Source organism: Elaeis guineensis, chromosome 8 (assembly GCF_000442705.2).
Source record: "Elaeis guineensis isolate ETL-2024a chromosome 8, EG11, whole genome shotgun sequence".
Classification (NCBI taxonomy): Eukaryota; Viridiplantae; Streptophyta; class Magnoliopsida; order Arecales; family Arecaceae; genus Elaeis; species Elaeis guineensis.
The window spans coordinates 7,154,344-7,167,266 of NC_026000.2; the positions used below are offsets into that span (position 1 = coordinate 7,154,344).

The 12,923-nt window shown below is 41.2% G+C and overlaps 1 protein-coding gene and 1 pseudogene across 1 annotated transcript; one reads left to right on the forward strand and one right to left on the reverse strand.

Annotated features, from left to right (window-relative positions):
* The first annotated feature begins 437 nt into the window (after positions 1–437).
* LOC105050495 (FT-interacting protein 1) lies at positions 438–4,884 on the forward strand. Its single transcript, XM_029266220.2, has 2 exons — positions 438–576; positions 657–4,884. The coding sequence occupies exon 2, from the start codon at positions 737–739 to the stop codon at positions 3,092–3,094; it is 2,358 nt and encodes a 785-aa protein (XP_029122053.2). The 5' UTR covers positions 438–576; positions 657–736; the 3' UTR covers positions 3,095–4,884.
* A 595-nt stretch (positions 4,885–5,479) lies between these two features.
* LOC105050493 (large ribosomal subunit protein eL6-like) lies at positions 5,480–8,448 on the reverse strand (annotated as a pseudogene).
* Positions 8,449–12,923: the final 4,475 nt, after the last annotated feature.

The window sequence follows — 12,923 nt, forward strand, 5'->3', positions numbered from 1 at the left end:
AGCACCCTCAGAGTTTTGCTGACACATCGTTTGATTCCCCTCAAGAATCAATGCTTTATTCTCTTTCCATCCTATATAAACAGATAGGTCAAGACCCTTCTCTAAATCCTCAATATCCAAAGCTCTTGGAGGACCAAAGTGCCTTATAAAACAGCTTCTCCATGACAGAAACCAAATTACTCTATCATGAAGGCAAAGCTTGCCTTCAACAAAGGGAAAGAAAGGTCCATTTCAGTCAGTATTCCTTTCTTTCACCCAGCTCTCTGGTATCACAATCAGCAACTACTTTGCTTCGGAATCAGGCTTCAGTTTCTTGCAAGAGGTTTGAGTTGCAGCTTTTGGTGGCAGAGCGAATCGAAAAGAAAAAGGCAGCAGCCTGGGATCATGGACCTAGTAGTGCTAGCAGTTGATCGGTGCCCTGATACTTATGCCCATCCCATCGATAGCGATGATGGTCTAATTCTGTTCTTGAAGCCAACTTCGATAACCATTAACCAGTGCATTTGAACCAGATGCTTTCCAAAGGAATGCTGCCAGGATAACAGATTTATCCACTACCGCAATTGCCTCTAAAAGGTGAAAATTCTGTGCTTCTGTTAGGACAAGTAGACAGGTTAATTCTTCTGAAATTGAAACTGATCGAGTGGCTTTTCCAGACAATACCACTGCTCCAGTCGGCTCATCGATCTGCCGAGAAGATACAGCAAATTAAATCAAAGAGAGCAACCAAGAGGCAATGACGATGAGTTACCGTGAGGATTACCCACTCAAGGATCCGAACCCACTGCTTGGAGAAGGATGGCGCTTGGGAGGAACCGTCAATGGGTGGCTGAGCGCCGACAAGTTTGCGAGCACCTACGACCTCGTGGAGCAGATGTACTACCTCTACGTGCAGGTCGTGAAGGCCAAGGACCTTCAACCCAACCCCATCACCATGAGCTGCGACCCCTACGTGGAGGTGAATCTCGGCAACTACAGGGGCACGACGAGGCACCTGGACAGGAAAACCAACCCCGAGTGGCAGCAGGTTTTCGCCTTCTCCAAGGAGCGCATCCAGTCCTCCACGCTGGAGGTGTTCGTCAAGGACAAGCAGATGGTGGGCAGAGATGACTATGTGGGAAGGGTGGTGTTCGACCTCAACGAGGTGCCCACCAGAGTGCCCCCTGACAGCCCGCTGGCCCCCCAGTGGTATCGGCTGGAGGACCGCCGTGGTGAAGGGAAGGTGAGGGGGGAGATCATGCTCGCCGTCTGGATCGGGACGCAGGCCGACGAGGCCTTCCCGGAGGCGTGGCACTCCGACGCGGCCTCCGTCCACGGGGAGGGAGTCACCAACATCCGGTCCAAAGTCTACGTCTCCCCCAAGCTCTGGTACCTCCGAGTAAATGTCATCGAAGCCCAGGATGTCCAACCGAACGTCAGGGGCCGGATGCTGGAGGCCTTCGTCAAGGTCCAGGTCGGAAACCAGGTGCTCAAGACGAAGATTTGCTCGCCCGCCACCCTCAACCCGCTCTGGAATGAGGACCTCATCTTCGTGGTGGCGGAGCCGTTCGAAGAGCAGCTGGTCCTCACCGTGGAGGACCGGGAGAGTCCGAGAAAGGACGCGGTGCTGGGGAAAGCCTCGCTGCCGCTGACATTGTTCGAGAAGAGGCTGGATCACCGGCCGTTGGTGCAGTCGCGCTGGTTCGACATGGAGAAGTTCGGCTTCGGGGTCCTGGAAGGCGAGACGAGGAGGGAGCTCCGGTTTGCAAGCAGGATCCACCTCCGCGTTTGCCTCGAGGGGGCCTACCATGTCATGGACGAGTCGACAATGTACATTAGCGATCAGCGTCCCACCGCCCGCCAGCTCTGGAAGCCGCCCATCGGGATTCTGGAGATCGGCATCCTCGGCGCAAAGGGACTGCTCCCCATGAAGCTGAAGGACGGCCGAGAAGCCACCGACGCCTACTGCGTCGCCAAATACGGGCAGAAATGGGTGCGGACCAGAACCCTCGTGGGCACATTCAGTCCAAACTGGAACGAGCAGTACACTTGGGAGGTGTTCGACCCGTGCACGGTGATCACCATCGGGGTGTTCGACAACTGCCACCTGGGGATCGGCGAGCGGCATGCGAAAGATACGAGGATAGGGAAGGTGAGGATCCGGCTCTCGACACTGGAGACCGACCGAGTCTATACGCATTCATATCCTCTCATCGTGCTCCAGCCGTCGGGGGTGAAGAAGATGGGGGAGCTACAGCTGGCGGTGCGCTTCACCTGCGTGTCTTGGGCAAACATGGTCTACCTCTACGGCCAGCCGCTGCTGCCCAAGATGCACTACCTGCACCCCTTCACCGTGAACCAGGTGGACAGCCTGAGGTACCAGGCGATGAGCACCATGGCGGCGAGGCTCGGTCGGGCAGAGCCGCCGCTGAGGAAGGAGGTGGTGGAGTACATGCTGGACGTGGAGTCTCACATGTGGAGCATGAGGAGGAGCAAGGCCAACTTCTTCAGGGTCATGTCGCTGCTCTCGGGGACGATTGGCATGTTCAAATGGTTTGGCGACGTCCGGCACTGGAAGAACCCGATCACGACGGTGCTCGTCCATGTGCTGCTGCTGATACTGATCGGGTATCCGGAGCTGATACTGCCTACAGTATTTCTGTACATGTCCGTCATTGGGTTATGGAACTATAGATTCAGGCCTAGGCACCCACCTCATATGGATACCAAGCTCTCATGGGCAGAGGCTGTCCACCCAGATGAGCTGGAAGAGGAGTTCGACACCTTTCCGACATCGAAGCCGCAGGATATGGTCCAGATGAGGTATGATAGGCTTCGCAGTGTGGCAGGGAGGATACAGACGGTGGTTGGAGACATGGCGACGCAGGGGGAGAGGCTGCAGTCTCTGTTGAGCTGGAGGGATCCAAGGGCTACTTTCCTCTTCATCCTGTTCAGTCTTTGTGCAGCGGTGGTGCTGTATGTGGCTCCCTTCAGGGTGGTGGCTCTAGCGGCCGGCCTCTACACACTTCGCCACCCCAGGTTTCGGAGCAAGCAGCCGTCCGTTCCAAGCAATTTCTTCAGGAGATTGCCATCCCGAATTGACAGCATGCTCTGATAGAGAGCATCAACATGCCCAAGTCTCTCTGCTTGTTATTGTTGCTGAATTCTATTGTTTCCTTTCGATTCTGACGGATGTTTGCCTTTTAACCTTACGTTGCTACAAAATAAGAGATGAGAACCACACTTTCCAAGCCGTTGACAGAGTGATGTATAATTTGATTCATTTGTTTGTAATAATATGTTTCGTGTATTCTTCATAAAATATCAAGTTTCAGACATAAATAATGTCAACTCATTGACGGCGACTGCTAAAAGGAAAAAAAACTCACAAAAAATGAATAATCATGATAGCTAGTGATGCAGAATATTTGACAATGTAGAGCGATATAATATTACGAGCTTAATCATCCGGAGGGGAGGAAAGCAAATTTCGAATCATAATGGCGGTTCCTAAGTAAAGACTGATTCCTCTGCATAAAAATCAGATGAAAATCTACAGCTCCGTGTCTGACAACAAACAAGATGGGTAATCAACATCATAACTGTTGGTGCCAAAGAGAGAATTTCGGCAGATCTACAAAAAGTACCGTCGACTCGCAACAGAGATAATGAGCAACAAGAGGAAAGATTTCGTTCTAAAAACTGGATACCACAAATTTTAACAACTCTAAAAATACAAAATTTGCAAGAAACCATTTGCTGTAGTTACAGCTGAATTAGATGGCAGCGACCAAAATATAAGTTCACCACATCTCCTAATAAGCTACCTGCTGAACACAAATCAGCAGATGACGAGATTTTCTGTAACGGCCTAGGTTCTTGGGCTTGTAAATCCTTGACGGCTCAATGAAAAAAAAAAAAAAACACAGGTAAAGATTTTAATAAATTTCAATATATAATTTTTTTAAAAAAATTAATTTAATTAAATTGATTTATTTGATAGGAGAACAGTTCAACAAACAAGAGGACAATGAGTAGAATTTTGATATTCAGACTGTAAGGCTGTGAGCTTGATTTCTCATTGATTGAGATAAAAATTCTGTACATGATCATCACCATATATGTTATTTGTTCGTTAGTTTTATAATGTTGATTTTGCATTATTGGATTTATGATCAATGAGTTTTCTATGCTTGAGACACCGATATATGGCTTATATGATTCTTTTTAAATATGAGCATGTTATGAAAAGATTTCTATGATTGATGGTATGAGTCTTACGGATATGACTTATTAGTTTGATTGTCCTGTAATTCAAAATTAATTTGATGAAATCAATAATTAAGTAAAAAGGATATAGTTTGGACTAGCCTCGATATATGAAACAGTCCGTCAAGAGCTTATGCCTGGGACAGCCCGTTAAGAGCTTATGCCTAGGACAGTCCCCACAGGCTTATACGTGAATCAGCCGGCCAGGAACTCATTCTTGGGACAGTCCGTCAGGAGTTTATACCTGGGACAGCCTTGAAAGGCTTATATGAAAAAAAAATGGATTGAAAAGAGATTGAGGTATGGTCTAGATTAGTCTGAAGCCAAAAGGGATAAAAGATTGTCAAACCGAAGATGTAAAAAAATGAAATATATAACATGTAATTCAACAATAAATGAAGACTTCACATAATGATATGTGATGATCCATATTTATTAAATACATGTTTATGTTAATATTCGAGTTATTATATACATACGAGTCTTCACGAAATTGTATTGATTTTAAAAATATTAATTTTATCTATTGACCTCATGTATATGTGCAATGATTCTTATTGAGTTGGAGAAGTTCATATTTCTTTTTTATTTTTTTTTTAAACTTATAGGATGCTTAGTTTAGATAATTTAAATGAGAGCAAATAAGAATTGAAGTCTTTAGTAGTTCAATTACTTTAAATTTTCTGATATCAATGAATATTTGAATTATTATATTAAATAAAATTTATTTTTTGATTTAAAATTATGACTCAATTGATTTATTTAATATTTATTTAATTATTTAAATTTTAATATATTAATTATTTAGATCTTACATAATTTTTAAGATGCTGTTCTAAAATTTATATGATCATATCATCTGATCAACTCAGGTGCTGAGTTTGCAGCGTGACATTTTCAACATGGAATGTAAACTGCACTGAAACCTAACGTACATGGGTCACTACGTCTCAGTAAAATAGCACAATCTCTTCAAGAAATGATAGGTGTAAAAGGTAGGACAGCAATCTTCCCAATTCAGACAAAACTTACAGCCAATTCCACCACCAAAGACTTTACTGATTAAAATATTTCACTTTACTGAGGCGACAAAAACATGAAACAAAATCCAATTTCCTTCTTGACATTCAAAACTGAAAGTACCACCACCGAGGCTGAATCTAAACTTGAGAATTTCTGATCGAAAAGGTTAGGACAAATGCCTTCTCAACCTCCTAGAAAACAAGCTCATGGGGTTTCATGCCTGCCCTAAGTGAAAATCTGGCACCTAGATGTGCCTTCAAGTCCTGAACTGCTTCGATGGCTTTTATCAATGGGGTATCCACAGCCTTCTGATCATCCTTCTTCTCCAGTAGGAGTGCCTTTGTTTCTTATATTTTACAAAACAAAGTGAAAAAGAGGACAAGCAAGAAACTAAATATAATATAACAGCCGATCATCAGTAGCATATGTAAGTGAAGATATACCTCCTTCTCAGTCTCAAAAAATTCACTTTCTCCCTTCCTGTTCTTCTTCTTTTTTTCCTCCGTGAAGTATTTGTCATCAAACTTCTCAGCATTGACTCCACATATGTCAACCTGAGTAGAGGTTGCAATTACATAAGCCTGATTTACTCGTCTTAGAGGGACTCCATTGATCTTGAAGGGTCCTATAGCAGCCCAAAGATAATAAGAAGCAATAACAAAAAAAGAAAGGAAAAAAAAAAAGCATGGCAAAAAAAATGTTATTTTTGCTCAAGTATGCTACACTGCAATCCTTTGACTAAAAACATTATTAACAATTCAATCTACCAAATAATAAGTGGATGCTAATCTTTTCTCGTACAAAGGGAGATCCGTGTAAATGCTGAGAGCATAACACTCATAAACACTGAGAAGATTTCCCAACGCAAGCATTCAGGAATAAGTCAGCATTGGCATCCCTCAACCATTTCACAAAACTTGAGAAAAATATTCACTAAGCAGTGAACTTTCCATTCAGCACAAAATGGTACCTAAAAACAACCACCAACAGAGATACAGAAAGAAGGAAGATATCTTTTGGAAAAAAAATGATACTGCTGTATTCCTCCACAAGAAGACCTTACAAACTCACAGGATATAGCAAACGGCAACCAAAGTAACAGAGCAAATTCTACAATAATTTAAAAACAAATACAATATCACCCTCTGATATTTCTTCTCTCTTTCAGCTGCAAAGATTTAAAACATTAAATAGAACTCATTGGTATGTTAATCCATGATAAAAAAAGTTCTTAGTACTTCTTTGACATTGCTCACATTCATACAAATGCCTGATATACATTAGACAAACATCTAATGTACATGCAACACTGATTGATTATATTGAAAAGGTAAAAACTATCAACAAGTATCTTACTGCATTCAGCAGGAAATCCATAAATAGATCTTATTTCTGCCGACTTCATGATGTCCAGAGCAGAGAAAACTAATAGAATATTAAGTGTTTTTGACAAATTCCAGGTCATAGTCAGTTTGGGGAAGTCAAAAGTGTTTTGTATCATATTTATCTGTCCCAAAAATACAAAATTCTAGACAAGGAATTAGTGATAGGCACAAGATGGGAAAACAGCAGTAAATGTTTAAAAGTTTATGAAATTCTTACTTGACAAAGTCCTCTAACTACATAGGAGACATATGCTAATCATTAAAAAAAATAAAATAAAAAATAAAAAAAAAAACTAAATTGTCACATATTTTTCTGGTCCACGTCTTGTGATCCATGTCTATCTCCCACTCATCCACTAATTAAAAGTAATAGACAACAAAATTACACAATAACTGATAAGAGTTTTTAAAAAGACCAAGGAAGATACCAAGAGATATTTTCTAACTTTGTCGGACAAAATATCACACGTTATTTTTGTAACAGGACCTACTGAGTTTTCCCAGACCTTGGCACTGTCTGAACCCACAAGACATCCTCTGGATTCGCAACCACCGCACAGCAAAATTCAGCTATCATAACCAAGTTCAAAACCAATCATAAAACTGTATTTCATTTTTTTGGACTTTACACCACTCTCTCATCGTTTCCCACCTTATATGCATACTGTTAGATATGTAGAATATAACGGGAAGTGCTACATTTACAACAAAAACAATTGTATCGTAATTGTTTAATACAGAGAAATTGTTCTTATTCATTCAGACGACAGCATGTTCATGAACTCTCATTCACCATGGACCTCAGCCCAGGTTTTTTTCCCCTCAAATATTCATAGAGCAAAAACACAAATAAAAGTTCCTTTAACATTTTTAAGCAGGTGGGAGTGAGGGTGGGGAATGCCTCTCCCCATTTTCGCAATAGAAAATTCTAAACCCTTATTTTCTCTGATTATCTCCAAATTTGTATTGGCATCTACCAGTGAAAAATTAATCTTCAACTTTCGCAAGATCTGAAAAGGCAGGAATGGGAAGCCAACTTACGATATCATCCTGAAGGGCAACAATATGTATTTTTTTCACTTAGCATGACCGACACAAACATGCAAACTAGGTAAACCAATAGAGTAATAGAAACCAAGACCACTGCAGTAATAAGAAATTACAGAGGATCCCTCCATTCATAACAGTTTCCCTTCTTGAGGTTAAATGCTTGAACAATTCGATAAAAATTGAACCTTTACCAACGAATACGTCAAATTATCCTACAGACACTAGACACTCACCAGTGACGAGAAGTAATCCCGAAGGGAGCTGCTTCAAGAAGACGACCCTCTTCCCCATGAACCTCCCGGCGAGAAGGATCAGAACCGTCCCCGGAGTAATGCTCGCCCTAGCCCCCAAAACAAACAGCACAAAACCCTAAATCAAGAACAGAACGACGGAGAAGAGAAGAAGCGATCAAGAATCGGGGATCGATCGGGACCTGAGCTTGGTGGGCTTGTGCTTGCGGTGGTTGGGGATGGGGTGCTTGACATCTTCGGCGGGTTAGTACTTGGGGTGCTTTTCGGCAGGACTGGGTGGCGCCGCCTTGGGCTGGTGGCGGGGGAACACGCCACCGTGCTTGGCCTTGATCGCCCAGAGCCCGCGCTTGTGGTACATCTTCGACCGCGAGTACTTCCCGATCCCACGGATGAGATCGGGATTCCAGCTAGAAACCCTAGGTTTTCTTGGCGCCATGGCGACGAGAAGCGGGCAAGGGCTAACGAGAAGAAACCCCTGGGACTGGGGTGGGGGTGGGGGTGGGGGTGGCGGTGACGAGACCCTTGTGGAGATGTTATCTGGACCGTCCCAATGATTACGGCCGAGGCCACTGCGGTTCGGGCCAATATATTGTTACATTGGGCTTAAGACTGGACGCCGAATATTGGGCTGTAAGAGTTACAAACTGGGCTCGAGAAATCAGTTTAAAGACGGATAAGATTGAACCGGATCATGAGTGATGTGACCGGATCCAGTTTGTAGATTGGATCCTAACTTTAGAACCAGATCCAATCTAACAGAAGATTGGATTAGATTGGGTCGGATCCATAAACAAAAAATTTACCCAATAGATCATTTGGGTTAGGTTGGGTCTATGTATAATTTAGTCCTAATTTGAAAAATTCGGATCTCATTTAGATCGAGTCGGATTTGGTTCAGATCCACTGGGAAACAGATTCTCACTAAGGATCTGTCGATTTGCCTAGTTTTAGTGTCTCAATTGCCGAATTCCATTCAACTTTGAAAAGACATCATTCCTTTCTAGACAAAGTCTCTACTACATCTTCTAGGGAGAGTTTGCTTCCAAATTGAAGAAGCATAAACCCTAGTAAGAGGTAATTGGAAGTTTCCTCTACCAAGTCACAAAGAACACAGTTGTCTCTGGTTTCTCTTTCTCAGATTGTTAGCTGATAGGAGTTTGTTTTGGATAAGGGCCAAAAAAGAAGGCTTTCAATTTTAGATACAGAAGACTTTAACATTTGATGAAACTTGGGGACCGTTACTCTTTTATAAAGGAACTTTTAAGCAGCATTTGATGAAAAAGCACCCTTAGAGTTCCACCTTCATCTGAGAGTGTCCTCTGAAGCAGAATTAAAGCAGAAGCCAAATGGTTCATTACCTGAAACCCTAGGGTCTCATCCATTGTAATGCAAAATCTGCACTTGAATCTTTGGAAAAAAAATACCATTCTTTCTACTATATGTAAGAGAGAGGGTATCATTGGTCTAAAATTGATTATGAGCCAGGAGAGACTTTGACTTATATAGGAAGGGACTATCTATCCTATGTAAGGCACTTTTTGTATCAAAATTTAAAGGGATAAAACTATGAAGCCCATGAAGTAGACAATACCTCACGTATCGAGTCATGAGCTTTTGATTGTAATAGTGGTGCACCAGATAGGGGACCACTTCTGCGACTGTGGGGTCCCTTCTATCGGTTCACAGACTTCTTGACTTGAGGCTGTCATAAAAATAAAAGCGCACATTTCATCAATACACAGACTCCTCTTTGATCGGGAGATTATCGTAAAAATAAAGAGGGGGACACCTCCCATCCATACACAGATTTTCTCTTGATTGGAGAACTATCTTGTGGTATAAAAAGGAGAACATTATTAGTCAAAAAAAATTTTGATTTATATGGAAAGAGACCGTACATTTCATGTGAGGCATCTTTTGGATTAGAATATAAAAAAATAAAATCGTGAGGTCAATAAATCAAAGCGAACAATACTTTACATGCCAATCTATGAGTTTAGCCATAACACTTCCTAATAGCATAGTCACTCAATAAATAATTTTATCCTACGAATCAATTCAGAATAGGTGCAGACAGGTTGAATGAGTGACTCATATTTCTTTCGGAGAAAGACTATCTGAATCATGCTCAATTGACTTGTAAAATCAGCTAAAGAACAACCCCATTTTTAGCTAAAGAACTGCGTATTTAACATGCCTTTCCAAATGCAAAATTTGGCTTTTGTCGATGTTGACTTTTAATCCCGCCACCAACGCAAACGTCAAAAGAACGAGCTTTAGAGTTTTGATACCATCCAAATCACCCTTTGATCCAGATCATCCTTAGTTCGCCAACAAAGTCAAATCGTCACAGATCCCATGCAACCATGTCTGCGTGTCAGAAACCATGCTTCATAGAGACAATTCTACGTTACTTTCCGACAGCTGGTCCAATCGAGCAATTGCCTTAAATTCACTCACACCGTTAAATTCTAACTGAAAGGGGTGCGGCACTTGGGGATGCAAATGGGAGCTATTCGAATTCGGTCCGAGTTTAAATTGGTTGTTATTGGATTCGAATAGTCTGAATAATTTTTTGAGTCGGATTAGAATAGCAAAATACTTAACTCAATAACTTGCGAAGCTACTTAAATTTATATATATTTTTAATTATATTATTTTTATTGATAATATATATATATATATTAATATAATATTATTAGTAGAATAAGGTTAGGTTTCGAATTGGAATTCAATTTGAGTATAGTTCAATTGATATTTGAATTGACTTGTTCTCGAACTTTATTTTTTTTTCATCAAATTGAACTAGAGTTTAGGATATTAAGATTTGATCGATCTTGAGTTAAATTGCGAGCTCAAATATTTTTAGTTGAATCGAGCTTGAACTTCCACCTACTCAACTTGACTCAATTCGATTGTACTCTTAGTGATACTATTGCATTCTTACTATTCCATCACTTCTTGCTTCATTGGTGCCAAGAGTTTTTGTGGCCCACATTCACTTTTTGAGTCCAATATTGAGTTCAAATTGAATTAATTTGGGCCGAATCGGATTGTTGAGCACAAGATCTAAATCAACCATAAAATAGAATGGGACAAATCGGATAGAATTGGGTCAGATCTGAATTCAGCAAATTCAGACCCCATCCGAAAAAGAAACTAATCTAATTTTAAAATTTGATTCAGTCTTATGGGTTCTCGAAGGCAGATCAGATTGGATTTAAGGGGTTGGATCACGGTTCAATCCGACCCATTTGCAGCCTTAATGAGAGTTTAAAGAGTTATTTACAAATTGATCCCTGACTCTTCCTTGGTCCCACGATCCATTAAGTTTATATTTTAATCCCCAAAGTTATTGCATTTATATAGGTTCTAGCGGTCTAGCTAACAAAAAATAAATTGAATATCCGTCGGGTATTCGCTGACGTGTATGAAATTTTTAAGAGACCAAAATATCTGGAAATTATATCCTTAGATTATGGAAAAGTACATAGGTCGTCATTTTAACCACTAAGGCAGAGATGGGGCAAACGGGTTGAATTGTACTTGTACGCATTAGTCTGTAAATTTGAAGAATTCATACACAAAGAATAAAGATTTAGAAACTAATCCGTAAAAAAAATTCTGATCTTACACCAGCATGGAATCAGAAACCCAGTTTTACAGCAGACCAAATGGGAAAATTGCCCCGAAACACCGTCCGTCCTAATTTTTAATTACTTAGAAATGCAACCCCAAACAATTATTTGGTTAAACAAAGCTACTCAGGATGACATGGTGATCCCCTATCAGCCTCAAATTAATAATACCCCGTTCCAAGTCTTGACTTGGGTTATTAGTACTAAAATAAGGTAGAAGCTTCTGTGATTCTATGAAAGCTTTGGAAAGGTCTCCTCGAATAATTAAGGAAGTTCCTTCAAAAGATTTCGTTGGCAAAGTCAGTTCACTGAACCTGTATGAATGATCCGCCTTTTATCCAAAAAAAAAAGAAGGCTGTCCTTTTTGAGCTCCGATACCCGACCATTTAAATAAGCATAGGTTCCAACAAATGTGAATCAAAGGGCATAACGCGGGCTTGTGGGAGTTGACTTTGTGAGGGTTAGTTATACGGATAACTACCCAGATTAGAAAAAGGCCACAACTTTTTAAACACCCATCATGCAAAATCTTGCAGTTCTATTGGCCCTCTCCATATTTTCAGCAATCAAATAGCTGTTGGGACTCTGAAGTATGTCTTCCGGTCAAGCAAGGTCTAAGTCTTGCAGAGGTGAGGGGTGCAGAAGAGAAGAATATTGGGTATGTAGGTCCCAAGCCATTGAGTGATCTTTCATTCCATGGCATGCCATGATTTGCAGATGAAATGAGACAGGTATGAGTTTTGGCAGTCATGTTAATGGCACATGAATGGATATGCATAGGTTATTCATGCACCATAGCACACTGGAGATCAAATAAACTACTTTTGACTTGCATTGCAGCCCTATTGCACAACAGTATGGTTTGGATCCATGACCATGGATGTGGTGGCTTTGATGAGTAGAGTGGGCGATTCTTTTTTTTTTTTTTTTTAAACACTAGCTAGTTGCTAGCCGACACTTAATTATATATCATGCGCCCGACCTATACCAAGTGCAGATTTTGTGGATTTAGCTTCATGCAGTAACCTAAACCATAGATGACCCACTTCCAATTATTGCTCATGGATGGACTAGGTCTACATATTTGAAAGAAGGTATAATGGTTTTGAATCAAAATCGGTGTAAAATTTCTTGATTAGCACAATCTACGTACCATGCAAGATTGTCCAAATCGAAAAGGCACAATGTTTGAAATCTTGCAAAACGTGCTGCGCGTAGGAATGATTAATTCCATTTGCATTTCCCTAATAAAGACCTTCAGAGCATGTTCATGGTGGAACTTTAAATTTATACGAGCATGATAACAGGCCCTTCCTACAACGTAATAT